A 22608-nucleotide genomic window follows, 5' to 3' on the forward strand; every position below is an offset into this window, starting at 1 on the left:
AGGGGAGGATGGCATGCAATTGGGAACTAAGGTATGTATGCAGGTTCTGTGGGGCAACAATACCTTGCCCCACAGAAGTTGCACATACTTCTCTTTGTCCCACACTGCATGCCCCCCCGTGATCTCCACTTGAACCTTTCATCTCTCATCTGCTGTGAATCCCCTTCCTTTGGGTGCAATCCACTCTGGTTTGCAATCCAGAAGGACCTCCAAACCGTCAACCTCTCAAGCTAGAGTGCCCCCTATTTTGTCTCTGGATGCCTCGCTATTCCTCCAGCACCCTCCAGTGTTTCTTAGTGGTACTGCGCATTAGGGGTGTAGTCATCCAGGGTCTTGGGTGTGTGTGTCTTAGACCCGTTACTTTTTCAGGAGCAGGGTCCCAGTCGGGTCCCTATGTCTCCAGTGTCCTATGAGCCAATAAGCAAGCAAGGGGAGTGTGTCAGCCAATGAGAGGAATCTTCTAATGTGCTTTCTTGATTTTGATTTGATTTTAATATTTATACCCCGCCTTTTGGCCTAAAGGCCCTCAAGGCAGCTTACAAAAGAAGAGTAGTAGTCCTTTTCTACTGATTGGAGCCAATCAGAGTGAAAGGAGGTGAGTCAGCTACTGAGAAGACTCTTCTCAGGAGAAACCACAAGAAACCACAAATCTTCCAGGATTTCAGAGGAAAGTCTCTCCCAACCCTACCTGGAGAATGCTGGATATTGAACCTGGGACCTTCTGCACCACCACTGATTTCTTTTATTGCATGTTTTAATTATGAGCATTTTATGCTTTTGCCATCTGTGCTGTTGGTTTGGATACTTGTGATCTGCTTAGAGGCCTGCAGTAAATGGGTATATTCATTAATTAATACGAATACCAATGAAATCGTCCTCGTCACAGCGAAGGAAATGAAAGGAACACATTGTCCTTTGCCCACATTTTGGGAATAACCTCCCTGCCCCCCCATGCACACACATCAAAGGGTTCTCAGAGCAGAAAAAAGCAGCCCAAATGATCAAGGGGCTGGAACAAGTCCCCTATGGGGGGAGGTTTACAGCCTCTGGGGCTTCTTCTGTTCGGAAAAATGGCCACATAGCTAAGAGGAGAAGGGATCAAGACAGATGAAGTTCTGCACCGTGGGGAGAAAGTGGGTAAAGTTTTTTTCCCTCCACCTCTTATAATACTCAAAGGAGGGGGGTTCATCCAATGAAGCTGAACATTGGAAGATTCAGGACAGACGAGAAAACACCACTTCGCAGAGCAGAAAGCTAGATAAAAGAAATGGTGCCCAGGAGAGGCAGCGGCGGCCACCAACCTGGATGGCTTCAAAAGAGGGTGAGACAAATTCATGGAGGATGAGGCTACCATTGGCTACTAGCCACCATGGCTGTGCTCTGCCTCTGTGGCTGGAGGCAGGAGGCCTCTGAAGGCCAGTTGCTGGTAACCCGCAGGAGGGGAGAGTTGCTCTTGCGCCCATGTCTGGCCCGTGGGCTTCTCATCGGGGCATCTGGTTGGCTACTGTGAGAACGGGATGCTGGACCAGATGGGCATTTGCTCTGAACCACCAGGGCACTTCCCAGCCATGATAGCTGAGAATGGAACCTCCACACTCAGAGGCAGTCTACCTCTCAATATCAGCTGCTGGAGAATGCACGTGGGGAGAGTTGCTGTGGCACTCAGGCCCGGCTTGCGGGCTTCCCAAAAAGGGCATCTGCTTGGCCACTGCGAGAACAGGATGCTGGACTCGATGGGCCCCCTTGGCCTTATCCAGCATTGCAGGGCTTTTCTTACATCCTTGTGTAATATATTAGGTCTACCTTTGGAAACAGCCCTAGATAACTCAGTTATTGTTGTAAACCGCCCAGAGATCTTCGGCTATGGGGCGGTATACAAACGAAATGAATAAATGAATTAATCCTCCTCCTCCTTCTGCTCCAAAAACCCTGGTAGAATTTTGGCCCTGGAGGATTTCAGAAGCATTATGAGAGAGGGATGCTGGTGGAGGAAGTTCTACCATCGCCACATCCCTCGTCATTTTCCAGAACTCTACGGTTTCCCTACCCCCCGAATAACTTTTCCCCTCTCTCCAAAATTATAAAGCCTTTGCATTTCCTCGGAGGGAAATGGATCCAGCCCTTTTGAGCATTCTAGTTTTAATTTCCTCCCCAATACCTTCTTCCCCAGGTAAAAGGTGAGCAATGAATAAGAACGGGCTTCTGACTTGGATTTATGCCTCCTATTTTCTATTTATCCAGCAACTTCTCTCTCTCTTTTCACTCTGCCATTGTGCTAGGAACAAAGCCACGATAAAAAGGAGACCAGCCGGGCTGGAAATAGCTTCCTGGCAATGAATGAAGGTGCTGGCCTTATGACGGCAAGAAGAACAAAAGGCTTGGTGTTTTGTGGGTGGTTTTCAGATTCCGAGTGAGGGAGGGAGAGTCTCCGACTGCAGAGACTTCCTTCCACCCTCCCCACCCAAGCTGTCTTCTGTAGGTCTGGCTTGAGGCAGGACATCCAAATACTCCCCCACCCATCCTACTAATTATCATGGGAAAGAGTGTGTTGGGTGGGGAGTTCTCCTGAGCATGGATACCCCATTTAACCTGAGAGCCATCCAACTCAATAGAGGCCCACTATTTAGGGCAGGGGCCACAGCTCAGTGGCATGCAGCAGGTCCCCAGTTCAATCCCCAGTGGCATCTCCAGGTAGGGCTGGGAGAGACTCCGGCCTGGAGCCTTGGAGAGCCAGCTGCCAGTCAGCGTAGACCATATCGAGCTAGAAGCAATGGTCTGACTTGCTGTTAAGGCAGACTCCTATGGCCCTATGTCTTAAGGGAAGGGACGTTGCTCGATGGTAGCAGATCTCTTTTGCACATAGAAGCTGCCTCCCCAGGCAGGGCTGTGAGATCCTGGCGGGCAGCTGCCAGTCAGTGTATGCAGTACTGAGCTAGATGGACCCGTGCTCTGACTCAGTAGGCAGATTCTGATGTTCCTCTCTGCTTTCCAACTAGACACCACTGTTGTTGAGCACGGAGAAGAGGGGATTAAGGGAAAGACGCTCTAAGCGGCCCAACTTCAAATATCCTGGAAGGGCTGCCAGTCCCACAGAAGGTAAGGAGGTGCAGATCAGAAGGGAATTATTTCCCTGGGTGTTCTGAAGTAGTCCTCGGCTCAAACATAATATTGGTGCGTGTGTGTGTGTATAAAAATGCATATTTTGAGAGCAAGTATGTTTTTAGATGGGTTGTGCTTAAACGAGAGTTTTTGTGCAGGTTTTTTAAAAATGTGAAACTTGGAAGCGAACAGATTCCTGAGTGAACACACAAACGTCACGTGGGGTGGACATAGGGCATTTGTCCACTTCTACATGAATTAATTAATTTATATACTGCTTATTGCCAAAATAGGCTTCTATGCACATAATTATAATTATACATTTTATTGTTTAATGCCAAAATAGGCTTCAAAGTGCATTGTTATAATTATTAATCATATGGATTTATATACCGCTAAATGCCAAAACAGGTTTCTAAGATGATGATGATGATGATGATTACTACATTTATATAAAGCTTAACGTGAAAACAGGTTTCTAAGTGGTTCACAAAGCATTTAAAAACAGTTACACAAACCCTGAAGGGCATTTATACTGTCTCATAATGAAAAGGACACATTCAAACCGTCAGAAGTTCTGTGCAAGCGGATGGGTGGAGTTCCCCCTGAGGTTCTCCAAGGAAGTTGGGCACCAAGGCTAGCAGTGGCCTGTTCCTGCTCCTGCACATCTGCTGGCAGCCGTGCAAGGCACCAGATGCTTGCCAAAGGCTACAGCTGGGGCTGGACCTTTTCCAACAACGGGTGTTTATCCAAAAGGAACCTGTTTGGTTTTGCCATTTGTTTTTCCTCTCCCCTCCCCCCCCCCGCCGAATGCAAACACTTTCCTTTTGTTACCTGCCCTCCTCGCACACACAACCCTTCAACAGGCCAGCCGTTACCGTACTGTCTGCAAAAGAGAGCCTCAGATGAGGCTCGCTGAACTCTGTAAAAATCAGGCTGCTGTTGGGCTGCGATCATGCAGTGTTTCTCAGACTTGGGGGGCAGAACCCTCTCGCTTGGGGGCACTGGAAGTGGGGGGCACTGAGAATTGCTCAGTGGGGAGAGCACTTGCATCTAAGTTGATCATGTCCATCAACTTCAGTGGGTTTGTTCTGAGTAGGACTAGGGTTGAATGACATTCTTAACCTTGAGCTGAGGCCGTGATCCACAGCTCTGAAGAGAGCCAGCCCGATGCAATGATTAAGTACATTGGATTCAGACGGGGAGGGTGAACCTGTATTCAAATCCCCCCAGCCTTGCCACGAATTCAGCCTAAAACTACCTCGCAGGGCTGTTGTGAGGATTGAGGCAAGGGAAGGATGGGGCCACGGATGCTCTTTGGAGAAACAGGGGGATAAAAATAAAAGAGACAATTGTGTCGCTGTACCTAGTGACAGACAGCAAACAAGAATCTCTGTATGCTTTGCTGCAGAGCGGATGGTAAGTGCTGGCATTGGGGGGGTCAAGGTAGACTTAGGGGTCATCCAGACGACTGCAAAATGTGTGACACGTGCGCTATGTGTGTTTATTATTTTTCGGTTGTCCAAATGACGTCGCTCGGTGTTACGCATTTTTGCAGGTTAAATCTGCTCCTTCCACTACTGGCAAAAATGCGATTTGCTGCTTGAAATCAGGAATCTTGCTATGCCACAAAAGAAGCGTCTTTTCCAATGGGAAACAGCAGGGGGAAAAGGCAAAGTGAGGACTATCAGCTGACAACCCGAATAGGAAACAGTGGATTATCCTGCTCTGTTTGGATAAGCCCTAAGGCTGCATTCAGACATGGGAGTTATTGAATTAGTTTTACTGATTATTTGCCCCAATTTCTAACATTCCTTTCACATTGTCATATGGAACGGGGGCTTTTTGACTGATGTGCCACCACGTCGCGCAAGATTTCATTCTCACCAGCGAGAGTGTTGTGCCACAACAGTGACTGCCATTGGTCATGCTGCCACTTCCCCCGCGCTTTCCGCACATGCGCATTTCTGTCCCCCGTCCTTCTCTCATGAAAGCAGCGGGAAAGAACTGTAGGCCAGAATAACCGCTCCCAAATTTTGTCACTTTACTCTTTGCGGTTTTCTGGGTTGAATGGGTCGCAAGCGGCTTTTATCCCAGAAGATAAAGATCTGTTACCCCAGATTTGAGGATGATGCAGAAACGAGCGCTGAATGCCCACAATATTCTGCTCAGTTTCCAGATGTGACTTTTACGTTGTGTGAAAGATCAAATAAAATGTGGACATTATCAGGTAAGGTAAGTCGGGAGAACAGAATAAACTGTTGTCTGCATGCAGCCTAAGTGTCAAAACAAGGGTAAACGCTCCCAGATTTGAAGATAACATTTCAGTTAAGCAAGTGGCAATGTCTCTCTTGCGAAGGGCCTTGTCACAAGTAGGCATTTGCCTCCATTGGTGCTCTCTCCTAGAAGTCAAAAGGAAATAATATTACATTACATTATATTCCACCTTTCCTCCAAGGAGCTCAAAGCAGATAGAATATATACACTTCTACCCTCTTCCCTACTGTATCCTCACAACAACCCTGCAAGGATTTATCCTCACAACAGCCCTGCAACTTCCGCCCCACTGTCCTAATTAGCCCCAGCGTGGGTCTCTTTGGCGTTGTGAAGGGAACTGTTGGTTTTTCCTTTGGAAGCAGGGCTTGCTGTCAGTGCCAAAGAGTTGGCAGGTGGTGACAGCGAGCCCTGCTGGAATTGGCTGAACTATGGAGTTCCCAGTGCATCTGAGGAGGCCTCACGATCCATGCCAATCAGCTGATAGGGGCTTCCAGCAAGCCCCTTTGAAGGAGTACTTTGTCAGTTAGCAGATGCAGTATGGGTTCAAGCCATGCTTGCAAACAAACTTCAAAGGGGCTCACTCTAACCGCAAGTTAGTGGTTACAACGAGCCCTTTTGAAGCTGTTGCCTGACATTATGATGAATCAGACAACCATCTAGTGGTTGGATCCAGTTCCCCACCCACCGACATGTCTTCTATCCTGCCTTGGTGTGTGTTCAGGGCAGTAGATCCCAACTCCCCTGCTCTCTCCCAGTCCTCCAGCAGGGGGAGACGTTGACTTGCTCTCCACCACACTTGAACACCACTAGTGGTCAGAAGGCAGAAGTGCAGCTTTTGACTTCCAGGTTGTTGGATGACACCAGAAGCCTACGGGAGCTCTCCCGTCCCTAAAAGGCCTGCATAGGTGCCCTGGGTCCTTGGCCTATACAGTGAGACATGGGAGAAGGCTAGGTGAGGCCTGTTCAGGCTGGCCTTCGCTAGACATCTTACCCACTGAACGACCAGCCACCTTCCTGGCTGGCTCTCATGTCCTCCGACTCCTGCTTCTCCGTTGCATGCACTTCAAACCCACCTTTCCTGCCCCCCTCGGTCGGATTTCACGTCTTCATGAAATTTTGGTGGCGGCGCTCTTCCAAGCCTATTTTTGGAATCTGCTTGGCGAGCGCTCACTCTCCTTTCTACCTGCTTGTCAGAGGGGCATCTGCTCTGCCAGCCGCGTGTAAGTTATGAGATGTCCGTGCCTGCTGTGCCGGCATGGTGGTGAAATGCTGCTCTAATGAGCGGCGGGCCTTTAACGAGGCGAACGCCGGAGGCATGCATCTTTTTCATTTCCTCTAGTGTGACGGGAGATGGAGCCTTTCACACCCCTCCCTTCCTCCCCCTTCTCTTTTGTTTTCACCTATCAAAAGGCATAGGAAGAAATTAGGATTAGGATCTTGGGGGGGGTCTGTGGGTGGAGCCGGGACTCTGGGGGCAGAGTCAAGGCAGAGCTTGGTTGTGTGTGGGTGGAGCCAGGCCCTGTGTGGGCAGAGTCAGCAGTCCCCTGTGGTGGCGGAGCCAAGGAGGAACAGGGTGCCCTGAGGGCAGAGCCAGAATGGATCTTGGGTTTGTGCTTGTCTCCATCCAGGCATGGTTTCCTCTGCAAAACATCGCTACTTGGTTAGACCAATAAAATAGCAGCTAGTTAACAATCCCCAACCCCTGCAAAAGCATGCAAAGTTCCTGGGTGGGGTTCTTTATCTGGGGGTCACTGCTGACAGGAAGAGGTTGCATTCGTCTCTGCTTTCCAGAGGAGGGAACTCCTCCCTTCTCTCTGCTGTGTTTCACTCGGCCAGAAGGTGGCACCACTGTTACCACCTCAGTTTTGGTCAGATGACAGAAAAGAGCCTATAGGGCTCCAGCTGGCCTTATAAAGTCCTCCGGCTGGCTGCTGGGCCACAGACACAGTTGCCCTGAGAGCACCCTGCCCCTCCTTGCCGGGGAGTAAAATACCCCTCGTGGCAAACCACGGCCATCAGATCCTGCCTTGTGCCGGCTCTCGTTTTGCTTCGCTTACTCGCACCGTCTCCGGCCGTTAAGATTTCTGCCAGACAGGATATCATTCTGTGCCCCCCACCCCCTTCCATCCCATCCTGCTTTGGCTCTTCTCCTCCTCTACAATATTAAAGCACTTAATGCACTCGCAAAGCCCTCAAGCGCCTCCGCCTCTCCGTGGAGTGCCCTTGGCTTTGTTTGGCGCATTGTTGGAACGAGATGCTCAGGTTGGGGATGCATTATGCGCCTCTCCTCTCAAGTACCCTTCAACACAATACCAGGTAAACGCAGAGATCTCCCCGGCTTTGGATCTGGGAAGGGCGTGCGCCGTCGGCACGCCTGCCCACACACCGTGGGTAGCCCCCAGTCCATTAATCTTCCACTGCCAAGCTGGGATTCAGAAGGACGTTGTGTCAAAGCCCAAAGAGGAGGCATCACAATGCCACCCCACTCATTTGCCTCCTCTTCAAAAGACAGAGAGGGGATGGCTAGATGCAAAATAATAAGTGTATGATTTCCTTTATCTATTGGGAAGTTGCCTCCTGAAGTGTCTCCCCTTTCTCCGACAGGTGCGATTATAAAGGTATGAAACCAGGAGTGGTGAACCTCCGGCCTGGGCAAGATTGGGGGAGAGATTCAATGCACTTCTGAAACAACATGAGCACTGAAGCGCCACCGTCCTTCAAAATTCGCACAGCTCTGAATTTTGCAAAGCAATACTCCATCTAAAGAATATTTACCAAATGCATTTCTTAGGGTACAGATAATACATAAAAACAAATCTGTTGGTGAAAGTAACAGACAAATGCATTATATTGGGAGGAACTACTTGCAAAACTGGGTTCGTTAGGCAAAGTGCATACCAAAAAAAGGTTTATTAGGGGAAATTTGCTGTGATCACTGGTTGTTTGCCATCCTGGGATCCTTTTGGGAGGAAGGCTGGGATCTAAATTCAATGAATGAATAAATAAATAATGCATTTTTGTGTGCTGTTTTCACTAATATATGCATTGCAAAATTCAGAGTCGTGGTTTTGCAGGATGGCTGTGTTTCCGTTCAGGTAATGTTTTGGCAATGGGTTTACTCTGAGGAGAACAAGCATTGAATATCACTCTATGTAATTTTTTTTAAAAAAACCCACGATTTTTGACATTTAATATATGTGATAAAATAAATTGTAATAGTATATATATGATATGGAAAGCTGCAATAAATTGCATGTACTATACGCAGTTGTTTTAACTGTTTTTTATATATGTAACTGTTTTTATTGTATTTGGAAATGCTTCTTATGAAATGATTCATTAATGAAATTAATAATAATAATAATAATAAATTCCCTACAGACCCAGGAGAGGGCTTTCCTTGTGAGTTAAGGCATCATTTTTCATTCCGCCCTGTATTTGTTGCATGCAGTCCTGTTTCCGTTCCCCAGCAGTTCACCTTCAGCCATTTGTTGTTGTTATGTGCCTTCACGTGAATTTCGACTTATGGCGACCCTATGAGTCAGTGACCTCCAATAGCATCTGTTATAAACCACCCTGTTCAGATCTTGTAAGTTCAGGTCTGTGGCTTCCTTTGTGTAATCAATCCATCTCTTGTTTAGTCTTCCTCTGTTTCTTCTCCCTTCTGTTTTTCCCAGCATGATTGTCTTTTCTAGTGAATCCTGTCTTCTCATGATGTGTCCAAAGCATGATAACCTCAGTTTCATCATTTTATCTTCTAGTGATAGTTCTTGTTTAATTTGTTCTAGCATCCAATTCTTTGACTTTTTTTGCAGTCCCCATAACTTACATTGCCTTCTCAGTGCAGAGGGCCTTCTCAGTGGTGGCCCCCAAATTATGGAATGATGTTTGTGACAAGGTGCACCTGGCGCCAACACTGTTATCTTTTCGGCGCCAGGTCTAGACTTTCCTCTTCTCCCAGGCATTTTAGCATGTGTTTTTAAATTGTTTTTATATTGTTTTGAATTTTAAAATTGTGTTTTAAATTGTTTTTAAAATATGTTTTTAAATTGTGTATTTGTTTTAATGTTTTTGATTGCTGTAAACTGCCCAGAGAGCTTCGGCTATGGGGCGGTATACAAGTGCAATCAATCAATCAATAAAATTTAGACATGGGCAAGAAATTTTATGCACTTTGCATTTCAAGCCGAATCTATCAAATCCGCACTTTCTGAAACAATCTGAGAACTGAAATACAGCCATCCTTTGACATTTCCACTTATTTGAATTTTGCAACCAATTTTGCTCACAATGCGTATGTTAGGGGAAAGTATGCCCAAAAGTGAATATGTGAGTGAAAATAACATACAAGAATGCATTATATTGGGAAAATGTGTACATAAGTCAAAACTGAGCACAGAAATGTGTAGCTGGTGGGAGAAATTAGAGGATTTTTTCCCCTCTTTTTTTTTTTTAAAAAAAGCAGGCTTCCAAGATTTTCTGGGATCTGTTACAGGATGGCAGATTTTTCTCCATGCATTTCAGCTCAACAGACTCTCGTGCAAAAAAAAAAAAAAGAGAGAGAGAGAGAGAGAGAGAGAGAGAGGATACAAACGAAAGAAAAGCTGCTGGTCACTGTCTTAGGAGGAATACGGCGCCGTTGCAGAGGGCTTGTAATTGGGAGGTTTCTCCTGTGATGAATGAACAGTGCTAACTGAGCTGGTATAAAAGGGAGCGCAGGTCCTCGGTCACTTCATTTGCAGGCTGACAACGTGGAGGGAAGATCTCTCCCCCCCCCCCCAATCCAGGGCATCCTGGCACCTTGCCTCCTCTCCCCGTCAGAGTTTTCAGCTCATAGGTGAGTACTGTTTCCCACTTTCTGCCTTCCTCACCCTCCCTGGTACTTGCAAAGAGAAGGAAAATGGGGGGGTTAATTCCCCCTTCCACTTCAGCCTCTTTCCCTCTTTTCCAAAATGCTTTCTGAGGATATGGAGTTTTTATTTATTTATTTTGCCTCATTGCATCCAGAAGTGTGTGTGTGTGTGTGTGTGTGTGGGAGGCCCAGTTGCCCAGGGACTGCAAGAACAGGTGGTTGGCAAACTTAACCTGGGACTGATTTTTGGGCCCAGCACCGGGGGCCCGGAGCATGTGCAGAGTGCAGCAGAACATCCCAGTAAACCCCATTGCCACCGCCAAGAAGGCAAAGCAGGAAAGAGACTCTGGCCGAAAGTGGGCAAATGATCAAAACAACCCCCGCAAACTTTTTGTGCCAATGTAGAATAAAGCAGGTCAGCCGGAGGACAGGATATCACAAGGATGTGTTTGAGAGAAACCCAGTCCAAATATTTGACAACGGGGAAAGTGAAGCAAGCCAGTCGGTTCAGTCTGCAGGGGGAGGGGGATAACCAGAGCGTAATCTGCGCCAGATTCAGCTTGGAAAAACTGTTTCCAAAATGAGATACCATCTCTGGACTGCATCACATCTGCTAGGAGTCTCTCCAACACCGTAAGGAGACAGCTTCCAGGAGGAAGGACTCCACTCATTTGGACCAGAGGTTAGGAGTCAGGAGCAGGGTGGAGCGGCTTCCAGACTGGATTGAGCAGACTGCAGGACTTGATTCTTTTTGCTGACCCCCAAGAGACGGCCATAGCTTGGTGGCAAGGCATCTGCTTTGCGTGCAGAAGGTCCCGGGTTCAATCCCTGGTGTCATCAGTAGGCTGGAAATGCCCCCTTCTCTAAAGTCCTGGAGAGCCACTGCCAGTCCGTGTAGGCAATCCTGAGCTAGATGGCCAATGGTCTGACCTGGTATAAGGCAACTTCTTATAGTCCTGTTTAAAACAGCCCTTTATTCAGAATCATGAGGACCAGAATCTTACTTTATTATTATTATTAGGGGAAAGACCTTAGCTGAGTGGTAGAACTTTGAATGCAAAAGGTCCTGGATGAAACCCCTGGTAGGGCTGGGAGAGACTCCCCCCCCATCTGAAACCTTCTCCCAGTCAGTGGCAACGTGGTATAAGGCAGCTTCCTGTTTACAGCAACCCTTTGCTCAGAATCATGAGGACTAGTGTCTTGCTTTGTTTTTAAGGGAAGGACCGTAGATCAGTGGTAGGGCCCCTGCTTTGCGTGCAGCAGGCCCCAGGTTCAATCACTGACACCTCCAGGGAGGGCTGGGAGAGACCCCCCTGCCTGAAACCCTGGAGAATGGCTGCCAGCCCATGTAAGCACCAATGCTCTAACCACAAGTCCCCTGGAGCGCGCATTCATTAATACAGCTTTGCAAGGGGTTGGGCTCTTGCAGAAAGAAAAGACACTCTCCTTGCAGGCGAAATGTTCTCCTCACCCCAATTATAAACAGGTGGCAGTTCCCACAGTTTCCTGTCTCCCAGCCAAGGCATCCACATGGGCTATCTCTTGAGGAAGCGAGGAAGCTGCGTTCTCCCGAGTCGGACCCTCGGTCCATCAACCTCAGTGTTGCCTACACTGACTGGCAGCAGCTCTCCAGGGGGTCTTTCCTAGCCCTACCGGGTTCTGCATGCAAACCAGATGCTCTTCCACTGAGCTACGGCCCTTCCCCATTGGCAGAGACCACCTCCATCAAGGGCCACCTATAGGTGGTGAGGCAGGTGTGTTCTACCTGGATGGAGGCGTATCGTTGTTTGAAGACAGCAAGGAGAGGTGAGGACAGTTCCTAGTTTTCTATGCCTCACTAGGCAGCTCCATGCATTGGCTGGCTACTCCTGCAAACCATCACACTGAACGGGGTCCTAGATCCACATGTTTGGACATACCTACAAGCAGGGATTGAACGACTGGTCAATTTCGGTTCTTCCACATTCTCATTTTTCTAATCTTAAATTCGGTTCTCCACATTTCTGCAGTGATTTCCGATTATTATTTTTAAAAACTCTTCAGCATTTTTAGAGCAAATTTCTCCTAAGAAGCCCATTTTTTGTACGTGGTTTTGACTCCTGCACTTGCAAGCAATTTGTCCTAATAGAATGCATTTTTGCCTGTTAAATTCACCAATATATTCCTTTATAGGCACACTCTCCCTTAACATACGCATGTTTGTAAAGATTGCTTGGTTGCCGAACTGCGTTGCAAAATTTGGACAAGTGTGGATTTCGAAGGATGGCTGGGTTTTGGTCCTCATATCGTTTGGAAACGTGCGGATTTGATAAATTCGGCTGTAAATCCAAACGGAATCCAATGTCGCCTCCGTTTCTACCTACGAGAAGATAATCAGGATTTTACTGAATCTTGACATATGCCTGCCCAGCACCCAAATCAGAGGAGCGATCTCCTTGGGCTCCCATTTCATGCTGTCATGATGCGGTGGCAGAGCTTGTTTTGGAAAGGCAGGTGTGTCCTTTGGTAAATGTGGAGCATGGGAGTAGGGCGGATGTTGCAGAAGGAGCTCAGGGCCTCAGAAGGGCCATAGCTCAGTGGTAGAGTATCTGCTTTGCATGCCGAAGGTCCCAGGTTCACGAGGACTAGAATCATAGCTCAGTGGTAGAGCGGCTGCTTTGTATGCAGAAGGTTCCAGATTCAACTGCCAGCCAGTGTTGACAATACCAAGCTGGATGGACTAAGAAGCCTCAGTCTGTATAAGGTAGCTTCCTCTGCCTTATGTTGGTCGTACAAAGCTATGTCACACTGACTCATTGGTCTAATTAATGGAGGAGGCTCTGAGGGCCAGTGACTCTCCAAAGTGTCAGAGACAGATCAATCTTTTCAGGTCCACTGAGATCCCTTCATGCGTGGCTGGGGAAACTGCAGGACCTCCAGATGTTGCTGGACCGCAATCCCCATCACTCCCTGACCATTGGCCATGCTGGCAGGGGCGGATGGGAGTGTCCATCCAGAGGGCCACAGCTTCCCCAGCTCTGCTTTTGTGACCCGAAAATTGGCAAGGAATAGCGGAGAAATTGGATTCGGTTTGCATTGTGAAGGAGGACCTGTCTCCTTTGCACTTTCCAGAACAACACGCAGCCCTCCTGCGAAACTCGCCCTTCTCCGAATTCTGCAGGGCAGTTCTCCTGCAGAGCAATGTGTACAAAAAAAATGCACGGATTCGTGAAGACAGAACAGAAGAATGCATGACATTAGGGGAAATTGCTTTGGGGAAATGTCTATATTAGGCAAAACTGCATACGGAGAGGTGTTCGTTGGGAGAAATTTGCCCTAAAATGCTGCTGGATTTTTCGTGAGGGCTTTTTGTGGAGAAGCTGCGACACACCAAAAGGGACAGTTTCCTCAACCCCGGCAAGAGATCCTTTACCTGCCGACTGGGGAGCCGGCAGCCCTCCAGATCTTGGTGGACTGCAGCTCCCATTGTCCCTGACCGCTGTTGATGCTGGCAGGAGCTGGTGGGACTTGTAGTCCAGCCACAGGCTCACCTGGCGGGGCTGTAACTGAAGAGTCCACTTGGAGCTTTTGCATGCTTTTTGGAGAAGACCCATAGCTCAGTGGCAGAGCACCTGTCTTGCATGCAGACGGTCCCAGGTTCCGTCTCCAATGGCATCTCCAGGTAGGGCTGGGAGAGACTCCCCTGCCTGGAACCCTGGACAGCTGCTGCCAGTCAGTGTAGACAACACTGAGCTAGAGGGACTGACAGCTTCCTATTTAAACCAAGCCTTTCTTTCGAATCCTGAGGACTGGGATCTTACTTTATTTTTAAGGGGAGGGCCGTAGCTCAGTGGCAGAGCGCCTGCTTTGCATGCAGACGGTCCCAGGCTCCATCCCCAGTGGCCTCTCCAGACAGGGCTGGGAGAGACTCTCTGCCTGGAAACCTGGAGAGCTGCTGCCAGCCAGTGTAGACAATATTGAGCTAGTGGGCCGACAGTCTGACTCGGTATAAGGCCACTTCCTGTATTTCTATGCAAACCAGATGCTGTCCCTCTGAACCAACATATTCCTTGGGAGCAGATGATGATGATAATGATGATGATGATAAATAATAATAAATTTCTATCCCCACTTCTTACCCCCAAAGAGCCCAGAGCAGCAAAATAGTCGAAACAATGCAATAAAAAATAAAAAATGAAACATATTTAAAAACAATTAAAAGCAATGGCAAGATAGCAGACTATGCTGCCTGGTTTAGGCTCTCCGTGGTATGCAGCCAAAACCTTTCCGCAGCTGCCAAATACCCTGCTACCACTGGAGACGTAGAGATCGAACCGTGGACCTTCTGCATATACAAGCCTGTGTCAGTGAGGGACGGTGCTCGAGTGTCAAAGTCCTGCAAGGAGGGACCGCTGGCCTGGTTTTGTCCTCCACATATAATTCTGCAGAGGAGGGGTGGCTTACCTGTGACCCCCACCCCAACACCAGCCAGATGTCGCTGGGCTCTAACTCCCTGCAACCAGCCTGGCTACTGGTCGGATAGGCCCACAGCCCCCTCCCCCTTCTACAAAGCCACTTCCCCACTGAATATGTGGGCGGCCACGGGTTTTGAGATGATGGAAATGTAATATTCGATTCCTCCTTTTCCCCACTGGCCTCGGCAGAGCCTCCGAGCAATCATATTCCGCCCTGCCTCCGAGGGCAGACTCTCCTTTCATTTCTTCAGCTGCGCTTTATTTCTGGCTGTTTGGAGCAGACTTAACAATGAACCGTTTTCAAGAGCATTAGTTATGTATTTCCACCGTGCAGCAGCCCCCTCCCGCCTTGCCCCCTCTTTCTGTAGACTCTGGTTTCCCCCTAGTAAATCTGAAGCCCAAAGGGGGGGGAGTAAGATTCTTCTCCCTCTCTCTCTCTCTGCACTTAAATTAAAAGTGCAAGTGTGCTTTCTTCATGAGACCTGGCATTTTCTACATGCAAAGCAGATGCTCTGCCGTTCTTTTACTCAGAATTGGAGCACGCACATTTTGTTCACGGTTTTTGGCTCACCTAGGAAGCTGCCTCATGCCGAGCCAAAGGACTGGTCGCTCGGTAGCATCCACACGGACTGGCAGCAGCTCTCCCAAATTTCTGACAGGGTCTCTCCCAGCCTAACCCGGAGAGCAAACTTGGGACTTTCTTCACGCAGAGTGTGCGCTCTGCCACTGAGCTATGAGCTTCCCCTTAAAAATAAAGCATGTTTCTAGTCCTCATTGTTCTAAATAAAGGGCTGGTATCAACCGGAATGTAGGAAGCTGTATGGTACGAAGTCAGATCACAGTCCCACCTAGCTCAGTGTTGTCTACACTGACCGGCAGCAGCTTTGCAGGTAATTGGTTCCATTGTCGTATGGCTCTAACAGTCAGGAAGTTTTTTCCTGATGTCCAGTCAAAATCTGGCTTCCTGCAACTTGAGCCCATTATTCCGTGTCCTGCATTCTGGGACAATTGAGAAGAGATGCCGGCCCTTCTCCGTGTGACAACCTTTCATGCACTTGAAGAGTGCTATCCTATCTCCCCTCAGTCTTCTCTTCTCCGGGCTAAACATGCCCAGTTCTTTCAGTCTCTCCTCACAGGGCTTTGTTTCCAGTTTCTCTCACCTTCTCATTTTCCAAGAAGTTCAGCTCTTTTTTTTTTTAATAAAAAGTCCACATCAAACCTCCTCAGCATTTCAGTGAGAATTTCTGCCCATGTACACTTGTGCGCATGCACTGTTGCCTACCATACACACTTTTGCCCGGCAGGTTCCTCTAGAATAATGCATTTTTCTGCACCTTAAACAAGATGTGCATTTTTAGGTACGCTTTGCCTCAGTACAGCTGTTTTTGTACATGACTGGAGAACTGCATTGCAAAATTCAGAGAGGTGCAGATTTCAATCAGTGATGGTGTTTCGGTTTGTGCATGGTTTCAGAGAGCGCGTATTAGGTAGGGTCGTTTTTAAATGCAAACCAAATCAAGTTTCTCCTCCATTCCTAGCTCTAGCCTGCCCACCAGGATGCTGGGAGATTCCAGCTAGCCAAAAGAAAGCCCTCCTTCACACAGCCCATAGTTCAACTCTGGAACTCTCTCCCACAAGAGGTAGCGATGGCCACCAACTTGGGTGGCTTTAAAAGGGGGCCAGAAAAATGTGCAGCTATCGTTGGCTGCAGGCGTCCTCCCCTGTCGGCGGGAGGATGCCTTTGAATGCCATTTGCTGGGAATCAATGGGGAGAGATCTGTTGCTGTCATGCCCTACTTGCAGGCTCCCCATTGGGGTATCTGCCTCTTGTGGGAGCAACTTCCATAGTTTAGCTATGCGCTGTGTGAAGGAGGACTCCCCGAATCGCTCAACAATCAGCTTGGCTGGATTCTTCTGGTGAAACATTTGCCGGATTTCAAAGGCATCCAAAAGAGCCTTTGAGTCAGCTGCAACGCTCCTCTCCCTTCCCATGCAGCCCCTTTCCCCCCCTCCCGGAGTTCACGCCCTACTCGAAAACTACCCGTGATTTTTCAACCTTCTGCTCTTCTTCTTTTACTACTTTAGCACATCTGTGCTAGGTCAGATTGCCTGGATCTTTGACAAACCGACTCTCTGCAGTATTGATTACCTCGCCGCTCCACCCCACCTGCCGCAAGGCTGCGAATGATAAAACGGGGGGGGGGCAAAAAGAAGAGAGAGGAATCTTTGAAGGAATCTGTTGCCTCCTTGAGAGATGAGTAGCCGCATCATTGGAAGGGCATCTATCCTTGGTAAAGAAGTTAAAACCAGGCGAGCGTTTATGGCTTTCAGAACAGCAGGCGTTTCCCCCTGGGCCTGAAACTGGTCATCTCGTAACAGCCTCACGCATCTCAGCTCGTGGCTTAATGCCTGTTGATATGAGGCAGAGCAGCTGGTCTCCTGAGGATTTAGCCCTTTAACTGTTCGTGGAAGATCTTCGGGGGAAGGGAGGCCGGGGAAGAACTGGCAGCGGTTCTTAGGAACATAGGAAAGCTCTCTTATCCTGTGTCAGACCTTTGGTCCACCTAGCTCAGTAGTGTCTGCACTGACTGGCAGCAGTTCTCCAGGGCTTCAGGCAGGGACTCCAATGGGGAATGGACCTGGGGCCTGCTGCATGCAAAGGGACAGCCCTCCCCCCAAACCAGGTGTCTTTGCGATTCCTTCCTTGTGATACTGGAAAAATGCTCAACAGTACAATTGTTGAGATTGTATGCCTGCCTGTGAGTCTTGCATGCCCTGTCTGCATGCAGAGATGCACATTGGCCCCCCTCGCCGCTTGTTACTTAGGGTCAGGCCATCCAGCATCAAACTGATGGGGTAGATTTGCTGCCAGGGTATTGATCCCCCCCATGCCTTGCTTGATCTCCCCTCTCTGAGCATGATGTGCACGACTGCCCACAGGGAGGGCAGAAGGTGAGTTAAGGATGCTCATCCCTCTTGCTTCTCTTCACTCAGTGCTCAGAGAGGGCTGGTGGATCACCAGTCACAGCAAGGTGAAAGTGGAACAGCTGGGCCAGGTAGCAATGGTGGGGGAGAGTCATCAGCGAGCCCCCTGCAGAGATGTAGACTGTGGCAGATACCTGATGGTGCAGAGCAGGATGTGCATCTTGAATGAGGGGCTTCTGCTTTGCCCACCGAACAGTGGTGGCTCATTAGTAAGGGTGAGTGGGGGGCACTGCCCCACCAGCATCAGTCTGCCCTCAGCCAGACACCACTTGCCTGCCTTCCTATTCACAACCATCCCAGGGGGGTGGCACTGCCAATCAACTTCCTCCCAGCAGGGGTGAAGCTGCAGTCTATTTAAAGCCTCAGTGAAATGCAGGTGGTCGCTGAAGCAACATCGCTGAAGCAACATCTCTGTCTGCTCTGCTAGCGCCTGCACTGATGGCCCCGAGTGCTGGCTGGAGCTGTCCAAGGTCCTGAATGCCTGATTCACAGGAAGAGCCTGGCTTCTAGATCAGACCAAAGGGAATCCATCCAGTCTAGCATGTTCTCCTCATAATGGCCAACCAGATGCCGCAATGGGAAGCCAGCAAGCAGGACCCGAGTGCCACAGAAACTCTCCCCACTTGTGATTCCCAGCGGCAGGCATTCCAAGGCATACTTATGCTTGCATGGACTTGCCATCTAAGGCGACTGTGCTAACTGTTGAGAACCAGACACACTAAAGCAGGGATCCCCCCAATTGTTTGGGGCTTTGGGGCATATTTGGAAATCTGTAGGGATGGACAGATCTGTCAGTTTTGGTTATCTCTGTTTCTCATGTTCCCGATCTTAAATTCAGTTCTCCACATTGCTGCAACAATCTGCAATTTTTTTAAAAAAAGTCCTCATGAAAAATACTCCAGCGTTTTAGTGTGAATTTCTCCGAATAAACACGTTTTTTGTAGGCAGTTTTGACTCATGTACACATTTTTTGCAAGCCATTTCTCATCATATGATGCATTTTTGCATGTTGTTTTAACTCATATATTCATTTTTGCCCCAACATACACATTTTAGCATTGCTTGGCTGGCAAACTGCGTTGTAAAATTCGGAGAAGTGCTTATTTTGAAGGACGGCAGTCTTTCAATTCCAATATTGGTTCAAAAAAATGCAGATTTGAGAGATTTGGCTTGAAATGCTGAATCAAATTTCTCCCCCGTCCCTTCTCATGGGTGCTACAATATACCCATTTCGCAGAAGAAAAGCTCTCCCTGTTTGTAAGCTTCCAAACAAGCCATTCAAACCTGGTTTAGGTTCTGTGTTTGTGTTTTGCAACCAGATAGATTTCCATGCATTTCCAGTTGATTGGCAAATCTAAAAGAGCCTTCTGTTAAATCAGTGGGAGGTGCCTCAGTCTCAGGCTCCTTCTCCCAAGACAGATTTATTTCTCCCGAAGGTCACTCGTGAAAGAATGTCTTTGTCTAAGCTGCGTTTTGGAATATTTTAAACTGTATTTTATAATATCCTTGTGTTTTTGGAATGTTTTCAACTGTTTTAGTATGCTTTTCCTTTTCTTGTTAAATTGTTTTGTTTGTGTTTGCTGACCTAGGGTCCTTTGGGAGGAAGGACAATATATAATAATAATAATAATAATAATAATAATAATAATAATAATAATAATAATAATTTGTTATGTGCCTTCAAGTTGATTATGACTTATGGCGACTCTATGAATAAGTGATCTCCAAGAGCAAATAACAACAATATTAATATCAAGATAAGAAATGTTACAGATAACCTGTTTTTGCTTGATGTAAGGGTTTGGACTTTCAGATAAGCTTAATAATAGATTTATTATGAACACTGACTTATTCTGCATATATATTGCATTTTTTGTTTGTACAGCAGGTGTTGGAACTCTCCAACTCCTCTCCTGGAAAGAGGAGGAAGAAGATGTGGCTGTTGGAGAAAATCCGTGGCTCAGTAGAGAACGGCAGCTCCCGGGCCAACGATTCAGGGGATAAGCAGTCCAAGGGGCCATTGTACAGCAATGTCTTGACCCCGGATAAGATCCCGGATTTCTTCATCCCGCCCAAGCTCCCGATGGTGCCCCTGGAGGCAGAGGGGGCGGAAGGGAAGGCCAAGCCCAATCTGGGCACCTCAGCCTCGGAGCAGAACCTGTCGGTCCGCAAGCCCCAACGTAGCCCACGTTTGCCGGTGAAAGCCGTCTCGGAGAGCAAGAGCCTCTTGAAGGCCGCCAGCCGCCACATCATCCAGATTGAGAGTGCCGATGAGTGGATGTCTGAGGAGGACTTCAGCACCAATGCGGACCCGCAGTCACAGACAGCCATGTCGCTGCCATACGTGCCCAAGGCCCAGACGTCATACGGCTTTGCGACGCTTATGGAGAGCCCCCACACTCGCCGCAAGGAGTCGCTCTTCCACAGTGAGCACACCAGCCTGTGCCCCTCCCAGTCTTCCTCCCCCAGTTCCCAGAGGAAATCCACTCCAGGAGGGGAGAGCGCCCATCTCAACCCCTCGGACATCAGCATGTCTCTCATGAACCCGTACCGCTACTTCAGTGGTGGGGAGAGCGATACCTGTTCATCGGCGGAGTCGTCTCCCTTCGGCTCCCCCTTGCTGTCGCGCTCAGTCTCCCTCCTCAAGATCTTCAGCCAAGAGAGCCAGTCCAAAGTCATCAAGCTGAAGCACTCCGTCGCCCGGAACAGCTCCCTTTCCACCGATGACAGTTCGGCTGATACCAGCCCCAGCTCGCTGCGGCGCATGCGCTGCGCTACCCCTCCAGCAGGGGGCACCACTGGGGGCGTGCAGCAACAGCCCCTCGCACCAGCAGACCCCCAAGAACGGCTTCACAAAGAGCATGTGATCGCTTTGAGCAAAGGAGGGAGCATGCGCCTGGTGGCAGAGTACAACCCTTCCAGCGCACGCCTGCGGGTGCGCGTCGTCACAGCCGAAGACCTCTACGACAAGCATTGTGACGTGCGGAGCATCAACTGCTGTGTGGCCCTCTACCTGAACCCGGGCAAGCTGCAGAAGCAACGGAGCACCATTATCAAGAACAGCCGCTACCCCATCTTCAACGAGGATTTCTTCTTCGACGGACTGGGAGCTGGCAACATGAAGAAAATGTCCCTCAAAGTTAAGGTGCTGAACAAAGGTGGCAGCCTCAAGAGGGACACCCTGATGGGCGAGAAGGAGCTCCCCTTAACTTTTTTGGTCCCCTTTTTATAAGCTGACCTTGGAACGCCATCTGTTCACACCTGTCCCCCGGGGCGGTCCACTTCACCCTCTAAATGCAAGGAAAGCAGGCCCAGAGGCTGCCGCAAGGGTCTGACAGCGGCCGATCAGCATCCACCTCCACATATATATATATATATATATATATATAATATATATATATATATATATATATATATATATATATATATATAATGCTCCTTGCATGTATAGGGCGGGGAGGGAATACCAGAATCTAAGCATGGCATCTCACTGGCAGCTGGGCCTGTTTCTTGGGAGGTGAGACTCTATTTGCCTGTTTTGGGGTGGGCTGGTGGCACAATCATGAATTGAGGCATTCCAGTTGGTTTCTGCGGACCTATCTAAGAGACAAATGCATTGCAAGAAGACATGGGGAACAACTGAATTAGGTCCTCACTGAATGGTGAGGCGTGGGCTGGTGGCTGTGCCTGGGAAAGGGGTCCTTACGTTGGCTTTTGCCAGGAAGGGGGTGCCTGCACGTTAGTATACCAGGTTCTTGCTCAGTTTCCTCCTCCCCTGAATCTTGTTGAAATGCATGCAGAGCAGAGGATCAGCACTCTTCTTTTCAACGATTGTTGGCCATGCTTGACAACGTCTTGTCGTCCGAGCAAGGGGTCAACAGAGAGAAAGGATCCAACAGGAGACAGCAGGAACCAAGGCTTGTCAACCTGTTTTTATTTTTTCTGAAGGCGGGGAGAGTCCGTGGACACCTTTGCAAACTGAAGAAACTGTTGCGGGCACCACCCACCCACCACACGATCTGTTCCATTGCCTACAGCAGAACCCTTCTTCTGAGCCAATGTCAGCAGCGGGAGGAGACCTTGTGCCTGCCCAAGAAGGCCTCTTTGGGCACAGATGCACTCACGCGTGCCATGTTGGTGACCCCCGGTGTAAAGTCCACTTGCTTTATGGAAAAGAGGAAGAGGGGATATTACCCTCATTAATGTAAAAGTCCTTGCCTTAATACGAGTTTGCATTTGGGAGCTGGGGGGGAAGGGGCGGTTCATCCTTTTGCGAGGAAGTGGTGGAAAGCCTGGGGGCAGCCAAGTGGGGAATAACCTTTCAAGTAACAGCCCCAAAGGTCAATCTCAGATGTTTTGCAGGGATTGGGATTTGTGCTTCTTTCCACCTCCCTTGCTCTTTAGCTTCTTTGGGAAAGGCAGGAATCCAACAGGTACGGCAGTCCCAGCGTGAAGCTTCAGCAACAGGGAAGGATGGGGTTGCTGAATTTGCACTAGCTGGGCAGCCGATGGAGTCACAGAAGCCAAAGGGATGGGGGGGGAGACTTTATGTGCAACAGAGCTCTGAGATGTTGGCCTAATGGGTAACCCTTTCCCCCCCAAAAGAGGGTGAGGGAGGCCCCCATTAAACTGTCTTATGCTGCACAGTTCCATTGAACAGAATACTGCATATTCTGTTTGGCAGTGACTTTTTCTGGTTTTGATGAGAGAAGGCTCTTCTCCATCACCTGTTACCTGAGTTCCTTTTAAGTGTCAGGAATTGAACCTGGGACCTTTTGCATGCAAAGCAAGTGCTCTGCCTCTGAGCGCCAGTCCTCCCCCTGGAGTTGACAAGACTCCAGTCCTCATGATCCCAGGCTCTATATCAGTATTGCCTACCAGCAGCGTGCTCTCCAGGGTTCCGGGCAAAAGCAGATGCCGGTGGTTGAACCTGGGACCGTT

The 22608-nt window shown here is 48.8% G+C and overlaps 1 protein-coding gene across 1 annotated transcript; it reads left to right on the forward strand.

Annotated features, from left to right (window-relative positions):
* The first annotated feature begins 19600 nt into the window (after positions 1 to 19600).
* Positions 19601 to 20899, forward strand: C2CD4C (C2 calcium dependent domain containing 4C). Its single transcript, XM_061601740.1, has one exon. The coding sequence runs from the start codon at positions 19601 to 19603 to the stop codon at positions 20897 to 20899; it is 1299 nt and encodes a 432-aa protein (XP_061457724.1).
* The last annotated feature ends 1709 nt before the right edge of the window (positions 20900 to 22608 follow it).

Source organism: Rhineura floridana, chromosome 18 (assembly GCF_030035675.1).
Source record: "Rhineura floridana isolate rRhiFlo1 chromosome 18, rRhiFlo1.hap2, whole genome shotgun sequence".
In the NCBI taxonomy this organism is placed as follows: Eukaryota; Metazoa; Chordata; class Lepidosauria; order Squamata; family Rhineuridae; genus Rhineura; species Rhineura floridana.